The sequence below is a fragment of the Ictalurus furcatus genome, chromosome 11 (genome assembly GCF_023375685.1).
Source record: "Ictalurus furcatus strain D&B chromosome 11, Billie_1.0, whole genome shotgun sequence".
NCBI classification, from domain to species: domain Eukaryota; kingdom Metazoa; phylum Chordata; class Actinopteri; order Siluriformes; family Ictaluridae; genus Ictalurus; species Ictalurus furcatus.
The window spans coordinates 27,037,152-27,055,905 of NC_071265.1; the positions used below are offsets into that span (position 1 = coordinate 27,037,152).

General features: G+C 38.7%; 1 protein-coding gene across 2 annotated transcripts in view; it reads left to right on the forward strand.

The window, feature by feature from the left end:
- Nucleotides 1–2,476: 2,476 nt before the first annotated feature.
- Nucleotides 2,477–18,754, forward strand: part of hs2st1b (heparan sulfate 2-O-sulfotransferase 1b) — a 111,209-nt gene continuing 94,931 nt past the window's right edge. Inside the window, exon 1 of one of the 2 annotated variants that reach the window (XM_053635798.1) lies at nucleotides 2,477–3,005. In XM_053635798.1, the coding sequence (XP_053491773.1) occupies nucleotides 2,882–3,005 (124 nt within the window). In that variant the 5' untranslated portion in view covers nucleotides 2,477–2,881. The remainder of the gene's footprint in view (nucleotides 3,006–18,754) is intronic. The other variant, XR_008387052.1, reaches the window with a different exon arrangement.

Here is an 18,754-nt window from a genome sequence, read left to right on the forward strand (position 1 = left end):
TTTGTCTCTGTTGCTACTTTGCACACTGACTTTACAAAATGTGGACTGTAGAACTCTCCAGAATAAAACTGATTGATGGACTCTCCAGTCCCCAAACCCTGCTGAACTGTGAGAAATACAGAACAAAAAACAAACATTCTTATTAAAGTCTTTTCGTATAACCCACATTTATCAGGCTTTCTGCTTCTTTACAGTGGAAATGACCTTGGGAAAAAAATCGTTGGTTATTTAGAACTGTAGTTATATATGAATTCAATAAAAGATTAGAAGGTAGTGAATGTGTGCGCATGGTGCTTTGCAATAGACTGGAGTTCTTTCAAGGGTGTATTCCCGACCTCTCACACACCCAGTGTTCCCAGGATCCAACACGACCCTGACCTAAACTCCTCTGTCCTGAAGACTTTCCTGTGCTGATAAACTTCACAAAGCACCGTGACTGTTACAAAGAACGAAATGCTCTTACAAAGTTACAGAAACGCCTTCCATTTGTATGTTCTCCCCGGGGAGAACATACAAACTCCGCACACACAGGACGGAGGCAGGAATCGAACCTCCAACCCCGGAGGTGTGAGGCAAACGTAATGGTGTTTGCCCTTTATAAAATACATATACATAAACATTAAGAAGAAGAAGTGAAAGAAAGACCTGTATTGTCACATACTGTACGTACACACATAGAGTTCAGTGAAACCATCTTCTTCACATATCTCTGCTTGTAAGAAAAGTTGGGGTCAGAGTGCAGGATCAGCCATCATAAAGGGCAGTGAGGATTAAGGGCCTGACAGTGGCAGGTTGTCAAATAATCCACTGAATATGAAATCCTCATATAGAGGACACCATCAGATACCAAACCGATAAGAATAGATACTACACTATTTAGATATTAAATATGGAATGATTGCTGGAAGGGTGAGACCTCCGAATAGCCTGTCAGTATGTAGACTATGAATAAAGGCTGGTATGAATACGGACATGGAGTTTGTAGTCATATATAAAATTTGTAATCTTATTTACGACACATATATGTTATGGTGTCTTTCTCTCTTTTCACTTGTGGATGTACTGTAAGCAGACTTTAAAATGGTTGAGATTTCAATTGGTTGAGATCCATGGAAAAGAGAAACATATTCTTGTGAAAGCTGTAGTTTTCATAATGACATACTGTATATAGTACTAAATGTCAAAATTTTCCCATGTGAAGGGTTTTTCCACAAATATATACTAAATGTACTTTCGGCAAAAGTATTGTAAAGTACATTTTGTGTGTCTCTGAATCCAGATGGCTGTAAGTCCACTAACTACAATTCTTCATCACAGGTCATGAAATGTCAAATAAGACTAAATCGATGTGACCAACTGAGAACGTACAGACACTAGTCTAAATCCTCTGTTTAAGACTTACAGACATACCAATGCTTATCCAGATAGCAAAGTGATGTTGACTCAATGTTGATTCATGATTGCGATTTATCTTCAGAGCTTTTTGGTCGATGACAGAAAATCTGTTGACTCAACGACCTTTTAAAAAAATCTGGATAGTATAATTTATGCTTGAGATACATGCAAAAGAGAGATACATTTTAGTGCAGGAAAACCTGTTGTTTTCAGAACTACGACGGGGGTCCAAAAGTCAGAGACCACATTGAAAATAAATAAGAAATAAATAAACAAAGAATGTAAATAAACAGAATGTTTTAGAATTTTGAAATATTTAAAACAAAGAAAGTGAACGGTCAAAATCGTGAACATTTAAAGTTCACTACTGTTTCTAGGTCCTTATTTAAATGTAAAGCAAATTCGTGACCATCTTAACTGCTTTGTACAAAAGGTCAGATTTTCCTCATGTCTAATCTCTTCTATTGAAGCGTGAAACACTTTTTTAACAAAACGTCTTCCAAAAATACTTATATTTGATATATTTTATATAATATATCTATTTTTCAGATATCCTTTGATATCCTTTGAAAGAGCGTATTGAAATCATCCTCATGGCTGGATCTGGAAGCTGCCGCAAGGGTGTGATGGACTTTAACAGGAAACGTGGCGAGCACATCATGCACGGCTCTGCTGCCAAACTTATTAACAAATTCCAAAAGACTGGCAGTGTTGCGGACCGACCGAGAAGTGGACGTCCGTGAACATCCCCTGACGAAGGCACGACCGACGTGGTGCTGGTGAAGACAGTCCCCCCGTGTATGGAGGCTTTTCAGACACCCTGTAGAAGCATTTTCACTAGTGCTCTCAGACTTTTGGACCCCACTAGTAGAAAATGCCAACTTTCACAATGTGATGGATTTTCCTACACATGCACATGAACAGTGCAGGTTGGTTGTATTTAAACTGGTGATGCAGGTGCTGTTTGAACACAAGCACATGACAACAGGAGAGTTTTAAAAATCCCTCACTCTACTCTAAAACTTTTTCAGTTTCCTTACTCCAGTACTATAGATGGCACTGTAGCAGACTCATCCCAACCTGACTCCACACAGCGACAGTACACCGAGGAATAAAGCCCGAGCTCCAGAGGAAAACCGCACACACACACACACACACACGGAGGTAGTAGCATCGTCAAGAGCTCACAACTGTGGAGCACTTCAGCCAGGCAAAGCGTACACACGTGCATCCGTAGGCACAAGTGAAATGCAATGCACTTCATTAAATCGACGTGCAGACTAATCCTCGCGCGTCGGTTTCTGCACTTTTAGTCCAAACCCAGTGTTCCGGCTGTGCTCGTCGCGCGCATGTGTGTCTGATCGGCGAATTCTGAGCCTGCATTGGCGGCATGACATGCAGATAGATCATCCTCATCAGCACCACCATCATATTCATCACCACCACCATCATCATCCTCATCATCATCATCCTGTAGTGTGGTTTAATGGGGCTCCTGAGGACCATGATGCCGCCCAAGTTTCAGCTCCTGGCTCTAGTGCTTTTTGCGCTGGCCATGCTCTTCATCGAGAACCAGATCCGCAAACTGGAGGAGTCCCGAGCAAAGCTGGGTAAGATGATCCTACCGCTCAGCACCATGGTTCAGACACGCACCTCGATTTTTAGATGAAATGCACACGACACACAAACTCGCGCGCACAAGTTAGTGCCTGAAGCAGACAGGTAAGCAGACGGGTAAGCAGACGGGTAAGCAGACAGGTAAGCAGACAGGTAAGCAGACAGGTAAGCAGACAGGTAAGCTGTGCTTCAGCAGAGCAGTTCTCCAAACCTGTTTCTTCTGCACGGGAAATGTGTTCAGGCAGCTGCAGAGTAAATAATGCTAAGCTTTGGGGTTTTTTTTTATTTATTTATTTATTTATTTATTTATTTATTTATTTTTATGAATTAGCCGCACTTTCTAGAAAGCTGTCTTGACTGACAGAAACAAACACTGATAATCTGAGCTAGAAATGAGCTGGTTGAAGGAAAAATAAATCTGCATATAAAATGTGTGTGTACATATTGAGACTATAGTTTGTACTAGCTATAAGTTTGAGCTCAAGCACCAGCTATAGTGGGGGAAAACAAAACCTAAAACACAGACTGCTTTTTGGCAACATTACGTTTTCTAAGGCTGCTTGAGTAACAAAATCCACATCTTACTATCAGCTAGAAATTAGATGGTTTAAGAAAGAAAGAAAGAAAGAAAGAAAAATATGTATATATCTACATATAAAATATGTCTATATCTACAGGCTGGTTGTATTTAGCTGGTTTGCTAACAGATTGTGTGCGTGGTCTGTACAGGCTGGCTTTCAGTTTGAACTCAAATATGAAGTATAGTGAAAAAAAAAAGCAAAAACATTAGGTTTTTATTTATTTATTGTAACAGTATGTTTTCTAAGGCTGCTTGAGCATATTAGTTTTTTTTTTAAGCTGGTTTGTTTACAGGTTGTATCCATGGTCAAGTACAAAGTATAGTGGGGGAGAAACCCCCAAAACATTGTTGTTGTTTTTTTTTTTTGTGCGCAAACGTATGTTTGCTTGATTGGCTTAAACAAAATCTACATCTGACTAACTGAGGTAGAAATTAGCTGGTTGAAGAAAAAAAAAAAAAGAAAAAATAAATCTATATATAAAATATGTATATATCTACAGGCTGGTTGTAGTTAGCTGGTTTGCTAACAGGTAGTGTCAGTGGTCTGTAGAGGCTGGTTACAAATATAGTGAAAAAACAAAAACATTATTATTATTTTTTTTTTTGAAACAGTACGTTTTCTAACTTCACACTGTTGGGACCTTTTATTAAAATATGCACTATAGGAGCTAAACAGTGAGAGATTTAACACCTGTGTGAACCTACATGAGAAGCAAATGTGTTTAGCAAAGACCTGAAAAATAGTCCTGATGCTTAGTTTATTTTGACTGGGATAGTTTTGCCTTCTGTATTCGACTGAGGGAATTAAACATGTATCTTCTTAGATGATTTAAAAAAAAAAAAAAAAATGTTTTATGTTCATTTTATTAAGATGATACTTTTCTGTGTGGTGTAAAAATGGTAAAAGCACTTATTGAAGTGTTGAAGATCCTTCAACTTGGTAACTGGAATTCATGGCTATAAGCCATAGCCTCTCAGCAGGTGAACCTAGTTATAATTGTATATAAATTTAGGCTTACCATATACTGTATACTGACTGTATCTTGGTATCTTCCGCTATGTACAATAAGCCTTCCTTTGCCCCATGTATCATTGCAAAGGGACCACTGTTAAGCAGATGGATTTTCCTCAGCACAGTAATAACACCGATATGATAGAGGCAAGGTTATTCCGATACGAATGTACCAGACGCAGCAGCGATCCTACTACGGCCCCTTTCCACTGTCAAATTATACATAGCAACAGATATAAGTTTCTTGCGATAACACTATTTAATAACGAGAATAGTATCACAAGAACAAAACTACAAAAATTCTGAAACGTAAAAGAAAATAAATGAATAATAATGGCATGCATCACAAGGTTGGATTATACCATGTTGTGTTTCCGTGTTAATTTGTTTCTAGTAGCTTATGCTGACAAAACAAGTCCCCCCCCCCATTCTACCCTGCCTTAAATGGAATCAGTTCATAACAATATAAATCTCTTTATTTCGCACTACGTTTCGTGTTTTGAACACCAACTGTGCTATTTTAAAGCAGTCTACATACAAATTAGGCTACAGACAATCAATTCACTGACATGTTTGATAAAACACCTGTTCCACAGGTAATGTCTAGGTGGTACAAGATGCTATTGTCTTAAGCAGGTTTTCCCAGCTGAGTCAAATTAGCGTGTGCAGTAATGTTGGCATATAAATAAAATAAAGACTTGAAAGTATTGAAAGTTAGAGGATTAATTGTGACCATATTGTAGTATTGAAAAAGTATTTGATTTTAAATCATGGCATCCAAAGATAAACAATGTGTTTCCCAATGTGTTATTTGGATATACCATTCCCATGACACTTTTGTTAGGCAAGACCATCTTTCTCTGATATCTATGTGGTTTTTGGTCTGGCTTGGTTAGTCCTAGTAACCTTTGTTGTCTATTTAAAAAAGCATTTTACATGGATGTGTAGTAGCCTTGCAGTATGCAATGAGACAAATGTGGTCACACATGTAAATCTAATATTATGTGTGTAATCTGGATATTCTGCGTCATTTTCAGAAAGTATGTAAAAATCTAACGTTTTTGATGTACGGCTTGTATCATCTTTATTTGGATCTGTTTTGACTGACATGCATTCATAGTCTAATGTCTAAATTATTATCTTCAAATATATATATATATAAAAAAGTGTTACTGTTGTGCCAGTGTTTGGTGTATAAAATAACCAACTGAAATGAGCACACAGTCAGAATCAACAGAAATAGCACTCAGAAATTGGCCTTTCCCCCTCATTGGGTTATATGAGACTGGCTTCTTGTAATTGCACATGTCCTATAATGGGGTGCGAGATGATGGAGGCTTTGCAGTGCAGGTGCACAGTGCTGGAACTGGCATGCCCTTGCTTTTTGGCTAAGCACAGATTGCAGAATGGACCAGATGAAGTCTAAAAGCTTGTGCTGAATTCATTGAGCACTTAAGTGGGAAATGTCATTGGGGCTTCTGATTATGTGGAGGAGGGCAACAGAGTTTGGCTGATTTTCTCTTCATAAATATCACGGCAAGAGAGATACCGTGTTGCTGAGAGTAACGTGGCTTCGTTTGATTGTACTGAATAGGGTGCGTAATTTCCTTTTGAGCACTGAACAATTCTTTTGATTGTACTGCATGTGGATTGTGATTTTCCTCTGTGATTTTAGCCTCATTTTGTATCACTTGTCTTTTGCATTAGTGCTGGCCTGTGAAGAGGAATTCGCAAGCTGAACATTGAATGCTTGATTTGCGTTGGGGGGGAAAAAAAAAAGGATGTACCTTGTATTCTGTCCTGCTGAATATAAATTCAGTTCTGCGATGGGTTTATTACGACTGTGTCTGCCAGTTCCATATGTTACCCCTGATGTTGTTTATCCTATGCACTATTCAGTGAAAAAGCCACAGGCGAACATTTTATTTCCAGTGGATCTGCGCAGCCTGGTGCTGTAGTTCTGGCAACAAAAGACAAAAGGCAACAAAACAAATTGAGATTTTTATGTAAATTAGTTTTGACACGGGAACACGATGACCCGAACGATTGGCTCCTGTTAATTCCTCTGAACTATTCTTCTGTATGCCATGAATTATCTGATGACCCCCAAATTTTTTGCCTCTACTTGCGTTTGGTTCCCATAAACCCCACCTTGAAAAGATGGTAATGTAGTAAAAATTAGAACAGTAAAACACCTAAACACATCCATAATATGAATACCACTAAAATATTAGGGCTAGGTTAGGACCAGCATTAGGACATCATGTCATGTATAAAGAATAATGACGGATTTTTGGTGTTGTGGTTCTGGAGATCGGTCTTGTCACAAATCAGCGGTCTCGGTCTCGTCATAAACTCGGGTGGAACTTTACTTGGTCTTGTCTGGGTCTTGTCCTACAAAGACTCAAAATACACCACCTATTACCATTACATCGTCAACCCAAAGCCACGCCCCACCCCCCAAACCTGCCCAACCACGTGATTGCTTTATGTAGCCGTGATATAAAATAAGATTTCACTGCAACGCTTGCTAGATGAATGGGCTATGCTAATAGCAAAGTGGATGGTTTATTTTAGTTAATTCAGTAGAAGTTTCCTGTCCGGTTAGATACTACAACCAGCAAAATGAATGTATCTGAGCATCTGGTCTCGGTCTTGACATGGAATCGATCACTGCTGGCTCGGACTCTGCTGGCTATGGTCGTGGTCTTGACTCGGTTTTAGCTAAGGTGGTCTTGAACCCAGCAGTGCTAATTTCTGATTTGTAATAAACAATTTTTAAACAGTTACCTAATAACACTTGTGACCACCAAGTTTACCAAAACGTTGCATCTTTTTATAAACAAACTCAAGCAATATGGAGTGTAACGTAAGGATTTAACCTCGATATCCATTAGACGTTCGGTGTAACTTTTTATACGACAGCACTGATGAATTCTGGAATCTGATTGGTCAGAAGGTGATGATTAATTTTCTGTAGCAGCAAGGCTCAGACAGTAGTCATCTGCATGGCAACTGGCGAGTTTGAATGAATGCGCTCATTCTAATACGTTTGTGTTTCTATAGTAACAGTTCATTCAAAGTCAAAGTCTAATAATAAACAGTTTAAACCTGTTTGGTGTTTAAGAAAAACATGTAAGAACGTGCAAAATCTATTCCTTTCGGTTTTCCACCATGGGAAAGTCTAACGATGGATGATGTGCATTTTCAGTAACAAGCTGCATTTGTTTTTTTTTTGTCTTCTCAACGTCAAGAAAGAGTGAGGGAAGGGAAGGATGTTTAAGCCGCTCTAACAAGCGGTAGCAGGAACTAAGGACATTCCATAGCATTAAATGTAACCAAACATGATTAAAAAATAAACTGTTTAATAAACGTAAAAAATGCAGTCTTTGGTAAATCACAGTGGACGAGAAATGAAACACTTCAGGATGTGCTTTTACGGGACAATAATCCAGATCGGTCTCCATCACCACCCCGTCTTGTTTTATTCCTTAATATAGTAATAACTTCATAATGAATAGTCGAGGTTAGTTTATCTTTTTATCCGGTAGCATGCAGCTTTCTGTGTAAATAGTTACTGCTCTTTTCCATAGTAGTTAGTACTGTACCTACTGTGGCGCCCAAACGACTAACTTCTGAGTAAACAAAACTGTTTTGAGACAAATCTTGGCCTAAACTCCACACGTTAAGTATTTTTTTGCATGAGCATGTCTCTTGTGTTTTGCGCCGTATTACTTTCTTTTGGCTGCGATAATCTTGTCATGCTGTACAGCCCTGGGTTTAGTAGTTGTGTGACACCATGAATAGATCCGTATGTAACTGGAAGGGGAAAAATATTCTAATGTCATTGTTTCCACTTGAAGCATTTTACCCGATCAGATGAAGTCGCATTACGCAACGCTGGCCGCATTAATCCAATTACCTCGTTTAATTCAGAACGGTGCACGCAGAGCTACTTTTAATTGGAATAAGTAGATTTTTAGTTAAACCACCGTCATATGCTAGCAGTACCAGCCATGTACAGAATGTGTATGGAGATATGAATCACTCCATTAAGACGGGAGTTAATTAAATCGAATGGAGCGGAGCCAATCGAGGGCAGAAAGCATTGATGGATGAGTATAGAGGCTTCTCACACGTGCAGCCTCGCAGATGACATGAATGAAATCTGACTGAAATATTCGCCTTCTGTGGCTTTGAATTTATAGCCGCTAGACTGTAGACTGTATTAAATTGCTCCCACATAACGTAGTTCATTAGGAGATGGAAAGATCTTAGCTTCCCCTCTTTCCCCAGGCTGCTACACTGAAGGCTGTACATTTCATTGTCAGACGTTGCTAATAAACAACATTGTGTAGTGGGTCACTCCAGACTCTGTGTCACTTTTAAGGGGAAATCCAATTTTATTTACTGATTGGCTTTTTATACACTTGACTGCATGTTGGGCATCGGTGAGGGGTTTCTTAGTATTGGTTAAGCATCTTAATCAAACGTCCCTGCCTTCTAGTGATGTAATGTCCAGAGTTTAGTTATGTGCTGTTGTGTGTGTAAAGCAGGGGTGCCCAGTTCGATCAGTAAAGGACTGGTGTGGATGTAGATTTTCATTCCAACCAATCAGAAGTCTAACCTGGTTCCACCTGTTTAATCAGTCGATCGTCACCTTCAGCTGACTATCAGGTATGGCTCCTGCTGGGTTGGAGTGAAAACAGGGCTGGGCGGTATGGCAAAAATATCATGTCATGGTAATTGAAGACATTTCTATGATGCACGATGCGCATCATGATGTATAATTTAGCCACCAAACTGTCTGCAAAACAGTAGTAAAATAAATAAAAAAAAACATGACACTGAGTTTGACAATACTTTTCCTTCACGCCTACAAAGACGAAGAAGATTCAGTAAAAAATAAATAAATAAATAAAATCAAATCAACAGCATCCATTCAATACCGTTGAATTTGTAATGATTAAAAGCATTAAAAATATATCACCATACCAACGATATCTCCGAAAAGTTTATCATGTAAACGTTGATCATGATATCGATATTATATCGAGATATCGGCCAGTCCTAAATGAAAACCTACCGCACACTGGCTGTTTATGAATTAGATTGGACGCCCCTGATGTTAAACCCCCGGCCTTCCAGTCCACAAAGCCCAGACAGCTGATAAACCCATGCAATGTTCTGGACTGTGATGTATATAAAATCCCTCTACCAGTTGGTGTGACTTGTACAATAAATAGTACATTAATAAACAACTTGTCGTTTCTTGCTCTCTACATTGGGTCCAGCATAATGGGACTGTAGAACCTGCGTAGTGGGTTCAGTCACCGCACTCCATTAAGTGTCTGTTGAATATTATAACCTGTCATGTAATAAGGGGAGTATATAGGAATTAAGCAATATCACACTCGCAGTCGTGCAGTTATACTGAATATCGGCACAGCTGTGAGCCGTATAACTGCACGATGGCAAGTGCGCCATTGCTTTTATACAACAGTTCAATAAACTAGAAATTAACGATCCTCTGTCAATAACTGACATTTCGGACACATTATGGCCAGATGTTCTTGTGGTGGAAATTTTATACAGTACATTTAGGCATTTCTCTAATCTTGTTTCAGCATTCTGTACTGTTTAAGCTTTAAAGTTCTAGTTTGTATTGCTGTTGTAACTACTGAAGTGGAAAATACAGAGCGCATGTACTCAAGAAGTCCTTAAACCACAGTCTGTCTGAAGCTTTTAGAAAGAATCTTTTCGTAGAAAGACTATTGTAAACGTCTAGACAGAAGAAAACTGCAAATTGAAAACTATGAATTGGCGCAGTTGCATGAACCTGTTTTGGACGGTCTTTCACAGGGATGTTTGAGGGTAACTGAGACCTTTTCGCTGTACTCGTATTCAATGCACGTTAATCGAAGAGGGCTTTTCTCCTTGATCAAATTAGTGGAGCAGAACTAACTGCTGTATGAATCTGATTATAATCTGGACAAACAGTAGTGATATACATAATCATGCTCCCACGTACCTCACGAACCTCTTGGAGAACTACACCCCTCCCCGCTTACTGCGATCCGCCTCAGCAGGTCTACTAGCAATACCAGACATGAACTTTATCACCATGGGCTGAAGAGCCATTGCCCCCTAAGCCCTGGAATTCACTTCCCCATCACAGCCGCACCTGTGAATCCATTTCAAGATTCCAAAGTTCTTTAAAAAACTTAAAAGCCTTGCATAATCTCTGTGACATGGTTGGATATTGGAATTTACATTTCTGACAAGAATTACTGCAGCTTTTTTTTAAATTATTATTATTTCATATTCGAATAACTCTAATGACTTTTGATTAACCTAAAGTATATCTGAGAAGGCAAGTGATGTACAAGACTCTTCAATGAACTAAAGTTGGCGTTATATTTCTAGATGAATAGCAGACAGTTGAGGATAAATCACTGTAATGTACACCGGCAGAAGCCTTTGTGATTAAAATGATAAGGAGAAAAGCCAGTTAAAAACGCACACTGCTTGAGCTCCATTTTATTTGCAAAGAGATTAAACAACTGAGGCGTGGAATTCAATCAGTTTGGTGCAAATAACATGTCGTGTAGTCAGTTGAATATGTTTCGGGAACAGTACGCCCCAGTGGATAATCAGAAATTATTGAGCGGTGTTGAATCTGAGTGAGGATTGGAACTGATGCAGTGTTGACTGTATCTTATACATGCGATTTAAATAAACCATGACCGCCACAGGGATGGACACGTCATACATTTATTACACCGTGAGCAAGTCAAAGTTCCAATATGATTCCCATGTTTTGAAACTTAATTAACACGGCTAAAATGTGTAGCTAATGCAGTGTAATAATGTGTGGTCAGTTTATAAGCTAATTGAGTGCATTAATACAGGTGAACGACATCGCCATCTTGTAGCACGTTGTGTTTACACTCTACAAAAAGTCAACTTTCTGTCAGTGAGCCGCATTATTCAGTCCATGTATCGCATGTAAAAACTTATATATAATTCGAGTCTTGCTTGCATCTTTATTTCCTCGCTATACGTTTAACCATGACATGACTACTGTACATGTTGTGTAGTAGGAGAGTTATATGACTGCTTGGGACTGGAATTTATTTTGCTTAGTTTTTGTCAGCGTTTCCTGTGTGTTCCTGATTCTGAAATGATCGTCCGTCATCCGTGCACACCAATTTAATGTACCTAGTAAAAACCAGTCTCCAGTCAACCACATCGAGCCTTGGACAATGTGTGTAGCGGCATCAGGATTTCGTAACGAGTAGCTTCTGCTATGCAGTGGGGGAAATAAGTATTGGACGTGTCGATTTTTTTTCAGTAAATATATTTCCAATGAGGCTATTCACATGACATTTTCACCAGACTTTCCTATTAACTCAAGAAATCCCCACACATAAAGAAATCCAAACATTAAAGTCAATAAATGAAGCTATGTGTAATAAAGAAGAATGACACGGGGAAAAAAGTACCGAACACGCTAACTGGAATTTATTTAATACTTAGTGGAGAAGCCTTTGTTTCAAGACGCTTCCTGTTTGAAGAAATTAATTGGCCGCAGTATTGAGGTGTGATTTTTGCCCATTCTTCTAAACGTATTGGGTTAGGGTTAGGAATTTATTTATCGAAGATAAACTTTAAAACGCTTTTGTAAATTCTTCATATTTTTCTACGTTTTAACCTGTTTCTTGCCATGAAAATAGCCATGGTAGCTGGCATGGCTTTAAATTACAAGCAAATAGCCAATAACCTGCTAGGTTTATTTACAGTTTACTGCATTACTGACCTTGTTAATGGGTGGTTAATTTAAAAAAAAAAAAAAAAAAAAAAAGTAACTCAAGGCTAGTATTAGCAGTTACAGCAGACTTGTAACTAGCTTCTGGTATTTTTCCAGCCGTAATGATGTAACATGTACATGTCACGTGGTACAAATTTCTGACCACACCCCCTCAGCAGGGACGATGGTGTATTGCACACAATCTCACAAGCCTCCCATGAAACACATTACATTTAAACAGATAAACCAGATGTAAACTCTTAATGTCTCCGATTCGCTGCGTACAGAGAACAAACATTTTGATTGTATGACCACCTTACACTTCTTAGTACTTAGGAGAAATGTTATGTCTGTGGTACACCCTAAAATCCACAAAGTACCAGATTTGAACTAGTCTGAATACAGGGATTAGGACAGACTTTGCACCCCGACTTATGATCTATCTAAAGTTCGACTGTGCATCAACTGGTTATCTAAAATCTAGTGTTTACAGAGTATAAAAGCTGACGTTTAGCCACAAGAGTGTCAGCAGCAGACTGATAATCTAGGGAAAAAAGAGTTCTTTAAGGATTATTTGGATGGTTGTAGCTTTCTAAAGGGTTCTACTTATAACCTTTTGTGAACCCCCCCCCCTTTTTAAGAACACACACCGAGGTTCTTTTGTAGTCGATAACCAGCTTGTATACAGTAGTCTTAATTTTCTGCAGCATCATTCTGTTTCTCATCATCAAATCTGCCCTTCTTCTCTGTTGTCGTATACAAGAAAGAAAGAAAACACCAGCATGCTTCCTGAAGGGTTAACTTGTATAATTGTCATATGTTTGTAAATTCTACACACATTTAAATATTGGCCACATCCAAAAATACCTGGCTCATGTATTTTGGGCTGTATCTCGCTGTAGTACTCAACCTCAGCTTGAATGTACGAGAGTAACCACTAAAATATTTCTGTTAGCACAGCAGGCACACTTGTGTTTGCCAGAAAACAGTTGGTGTACATGTTGCCGACAGCATTTTCAATCCACCCGCACAAGATCGAGATCTGCAGGAAACATTTTTATTTTTACATTTCCATTTATTTACTTGGCAGCAGCTTCTCCACCCCCCCCCCAACCCCCCCCCCCCCCCCGCTCTCCGCTGAATGACTTGCACATGCAGCTGATGACAGTCCAACCATTGAGCTGTTAACGCAGTCAACAGTGATGTTTCTCTGTCCTGACCCAGAAATGGATGCAAGAACAGAGAGAGACAAATGAACTAAACGTTAGGGTTGAGATAGGTGCTGATTTTTAGAACCGGACACATCAGTCAGTTACATTACAGACTTGGTACAGTATGTAGCACATAACAAGAAAAGAAACATTTCATATGTGTGGTGGTTTGAGAAAACCAATCAGATGTTGCTGTGGCTGAATTCTGGCAAACCTAAAATCACCTGGGTTTTTCTGCTTATGATGCGCTTTCTCACTGCTTATGATGCGCTTTCTCACTGCTTATGATGCGCTTTCTCACTGCTTATGATGCGCTTTCTCACTGCTTATGATGCGCTTTCTCACTGCTTATGATGTGCTTTCTCACTGCTTTAGAAAGCCAAAAAAAAAAACCTATGCTGCCATAAGAATCAAATACGTAATCTTTGCAAGTTTCTCTCTTCTCACTTTTGGGGTCAGCCTGACTTTTAAAATGCTGTAACTTTACTTGTGGTTGGGGAAATGTGTAAAAGAGAAATACATTTCAGTTTAGGAAAGTCTATAGTTTCTGTACTATACTGTACATATATATATTATATTATATATAAAATATTAGTAGATAATTGGTACAAATTTCACCACGTGAAATGTTTTCCTGGACACGTACGGTAGAGGTCGACAGATTGATTGGTTTATCGGCACCGGTAACTGATTGCTGGAACTATCGATTATCGGCAAAAATCCACTGATAGTTTTTCCCGGGTGCGTCCCGTTGCGGGAGCGGCTGAGAAGGGTCCACTGGCATTATACAAAATGAGCGTGACATTTAGAGGCAAAATAAAAACCATCACTGACAAATTTTGTCGTGTTATTTGAAGTGTTTTTCATTCATTTTGGATGTTTCTATTTTTATTTGTTATTCGGACTTTTACTTTTTGGTTCAGTTTGGATGTATATCTTTCATTTTTATTATTTTCTTTTTTTTATATATATATTAATATTTCTATATTTATTTCATTAAAAAAAACAAAGCACATTTTCATGGTACAGTCAGTACTGTTTGGTTAATAAAGTTCAGCAATATTTTACTTTGAGTGTCGTGTTTTCATTCAGTATCGATTTTAAAAACTATCAGTTGGTTAATCGATAATCGGCAGGTTCTGCGCAACTTAGTTATCGGTATCTGTAAAACCCATTACCGGTCTACAGTACCTCTAACATACAGTAGGATCCAAAATTCCGAGACCGCATTGAAAATCTGATCTAAAATGAATCATAGGGTTTTACACGAACTTGTGGAGTCCATGCCAGCTCGCGTGTACACTGTCATTAAAGCAAACAGGGGGACATATCAGAAACTCATGTATTCATGTAAATATTTCACTCATTCTACTTTTCACTCAATAAAATACATTGTAATGAAACTTTTTGCATTCAGTTAGAGAAATATGTAAAATAGAAGCATTTTCCCTTTGGTTTCAGACTTTTGGATCCCACTGTATTACTATCTAAGTAGTTAAATCTTTTTTTTTTGTTTGTTTGTTTGTCTTTAGTTTATTTTTCTTTTAAATCACATTTAGGGGGCATGAAATGGACACGGAAACATTTGTAGTTGTTGAAAATGGACAGTAAGCAAGCCCCTGACAGCTGTGTAACACCGCAGCTTCCATTTGGATGAATGGATTGCTTTTCAAATGAAATGACACAAAGATTATCACGTGGCTAAGTGATAAGTGGTAAGACTTGGCTGTATCGGTATTGTTTGTTGTTGATTTATATAACAGCACTTTTCCAGTGAGGGATGAACACACGCCTTCAGATGCGTCACGTGTGTATATAATAATGCTGGCTCGGTGTGTTTAGAGATGAATTATTGTGATATTTGCTGCTGCAGAACATCCTGATAGGGAATGAATGAATGAATGAGGACTGAATAGAAAAATGTGCTGTTTGATGCGGTCATGTTGGGTAGTAAAGAGTCTCACGAGTCAGTACGATGCATCGTTGTCTATTAAATGCTTCTGAGCTGTTTCAGAGCTCCAGGTTCCGACCTCCACTCGTGCACATGTCAAGGCTAGTTAGTCACATGGCTTGTTTTCTAGAGTCTGTCACATGGCTTCGTTATACACCTGTTCATTTTGAAAATGAAATGTTTACATTTCTTGTTTGCATTTTACCAGCAAAGGCAGCTGATGTATTGTTCATACAGTATAAAGCAAGTGAATAAAATGGTAGGGGAAAAGGGGAAAAAAATGCGTCTGCATAAATGGCGGCACTTGGTGTGCCATGTAACACATCAGCTGAAACTTCTCTCTTAATGAACCTTTCTGTTCTTTTAGTAGTGTTTATTTCTAAGTGATTTTCAGTGAATACTGTATGAAGTGTCCAAATGAAGCAAAATGTCATTTCCAAATACCATTTCTTATTTTTGCCAAATATAATTAAAATCATTGCTGTCATTCTATCCCCTCGATAGGAGTTGTGTGGAAGTTTGAGGGTGGAAAAACCACGGGGGATGGAACATGTCTGAGGAATATGTTTGTTTTAAAATGTGACTTTACATAAGTAAAAACTGTGATATTGTGAAGTTTTGGCATCTGTTGTGTGAAAAAAGTGTCACGACTGCATATGGCTGCATGAACTTTCCTAGCTGACGTCCTTGTTAGCAGCAGGTGAATTCCCACATTGTACACATCGAGCTGGCAGGCCTGGGAGACAAACTCATTACCCAGAAGCCCATGGGGAGGCTGTGAGCAGGACACAGGGACACAGTCTTCAATGGGTGTCCTCGCTCTGATGACTTCTAAACACAATACTTTATTCCCATGTACCTTTTGCTCTGCACCTAGAGTGTAGGCCTAATCTGGGACTTGTTTATTTTTGTTTTTTATTTTTCATTCTTTGCTTAAGTGTGATAATCATTTAAACGGTGCGTCATAGGGTGAATATAAGTCATAAGGTGCTTATGTCATAAGCATTTCAATGCCCAGTGTAACTGTGCAAATGACAGAGTCTTGAACAGACTCTTGAATCTTGAAAAGAGCTAGCAAATTGTTTCTAAAGCACGGCTTTAAACGTAAATATTGTGAGATATCGTGTCGCAAAACAGTTATTTAGAATCTTGGGCCACATATTATACATCGTCTGTATACGTATTTCCCTCTGAATGCTAAGGTTCAGTTAGACATGTCTCACCTACACAGATTACTAAGAGGTCGACCGATTGATCGGTTTTGCCGATTAATCGGCACTGATAACCGATTACTGAAACGATCAGTTATCAGAAAAAATCCACACTGATAGTTTTTCCCGGTTGCGAGTGGCTTGACAAGGGTCCGCCGTCATTATACGATATGAGAGCGGCCTCTAGAGGCGAAATTTTGTTGTGTTATTTGAAGTGTTTTTTGATTAATTTTGGTTGTCTCTTTTTTTTTTTTTTTTTTATTTGCTATTTGGAGTGTCACTTTTTTGTACAGTTTGGATGTAGATCTTTTATTTACTTTAATATTTATTAATAGTTAATATATATGAATATACATTTCATTTAAAGAAGTACAGTACATTTTCATGGTACAGTCAGTACTGTTTATTTTTGTAATAAAGTTCAGCGATATTTTACTTTGAGTCTTATGGTTTCATTCAGTATCAATTTTAAAAACTGTTATTGGCAACTTGGTTATCGGTATCTGTAAAACCCACTATCGGTCGACCTCCACAGATTACGCTGCTGGTTATCTAAACTTTCCCTTAAAGGTTACAGCTTTCTGCTCCTCATTACCAGCAGCCAGTGAGCAATGAGACGAATGAGGCAGTGTGTCTCGTCAGCACATAAATCTGAATTTAGGTCTCAGTAATGTGCTGGCTCAGGTGCATTTTATGTGTAGGATTTATAATTATCATTATCATTCTTAATCAAAGGAGAGAGGTTTTTTAGGAGCGGCAAATGGAATTGACTAGATATCAGAGTTATCAAGGCGTATGGAGAAAATTCCATGCCAGATAGAAAAGCAGCCACACCATGGTACACAGTGTAATTGAGAAAAGCTTGATGATTTTAAGGTTTCAACAATCAGTGTAGTAGCAATGAAGAAACAGTGGGCCTCATTTATCGAGCTGGATACGATCGGATTTATTCGTAAATTGTTCGTATGAAAATCCTGTAAATTCGGGGAAAAACATTTGTCTCTTGCTCCTGAGTGTGTATGCGTAAGAAGACTAACTGATGTAAACCTCAGTTGATCGACTTTGAATCTTAGAATTTGCGACGAGTTGCTCCATTTTTGCAGTTCGAATAACTTTTTCACTATTTCAAATACACACAAATTAAATATTTCTTAGACCCGTCGTTTCACATAGGCCTAAAGGGCGTTAAGGAAATATGACATACAGTGCTGTGAAAAAGTATTGGCTCCATCCTGACTTCTTCTGAGTTCTTCTTCAACAGCATGAAGCGCTTACTCAGTAACACACTGTGGCAAAATTGAAAGAAATTCCAAAAATGATGAGGAAGAAAGAGATTGAAATACATCAGTCTGGGAAGGGGCTTTTTCAAAGGATCTCGGACTCCAAAGGACCACGGTGAGGGCCACTATCTCCAAATGGAAAAACTCAGCACAGTAGTGAACCGTCCCAGACGTGGCCGACCTTCCAACATTCCTCCAAGAGCACAGCGACGACTCATCCAGCAAGTCGCAAAAGAGCCGAGGACAACATCACAGGACCTACAGGCCTCTCTTACATCAGTAAAAGTCACTGTTCATGACTCCACTATCAGAACGACACTGGGGGAAAATGGCATCCATGGAAAACCACTGTTAACCCAGAAGAACATTAAGACTCGTCTGAATTTTGTCAAAACACGCCTTGATTATCCTCAAACCTTTCGGTAGAATGTTCTGTGGACTGAGGATTCGAAAGAGGAACTGTTTGGAAGACAGGGGTCCCGTTACATCTGGGATATACCAAGCACACAATTTTTATATATATATATAAATGACAGGAAGTCAAGCAAAATCCATTTTATGACAAATGTCTTCTAAAAGCTGTGTAAAAAGCGGATCTGTTGGTAGCTATAAGCCGAGGTGGTGCAAATAGCAGAATTGATATCACTGGAAGAGTTAGCACATGATGTCCTTAGGAGGCAGAGGATA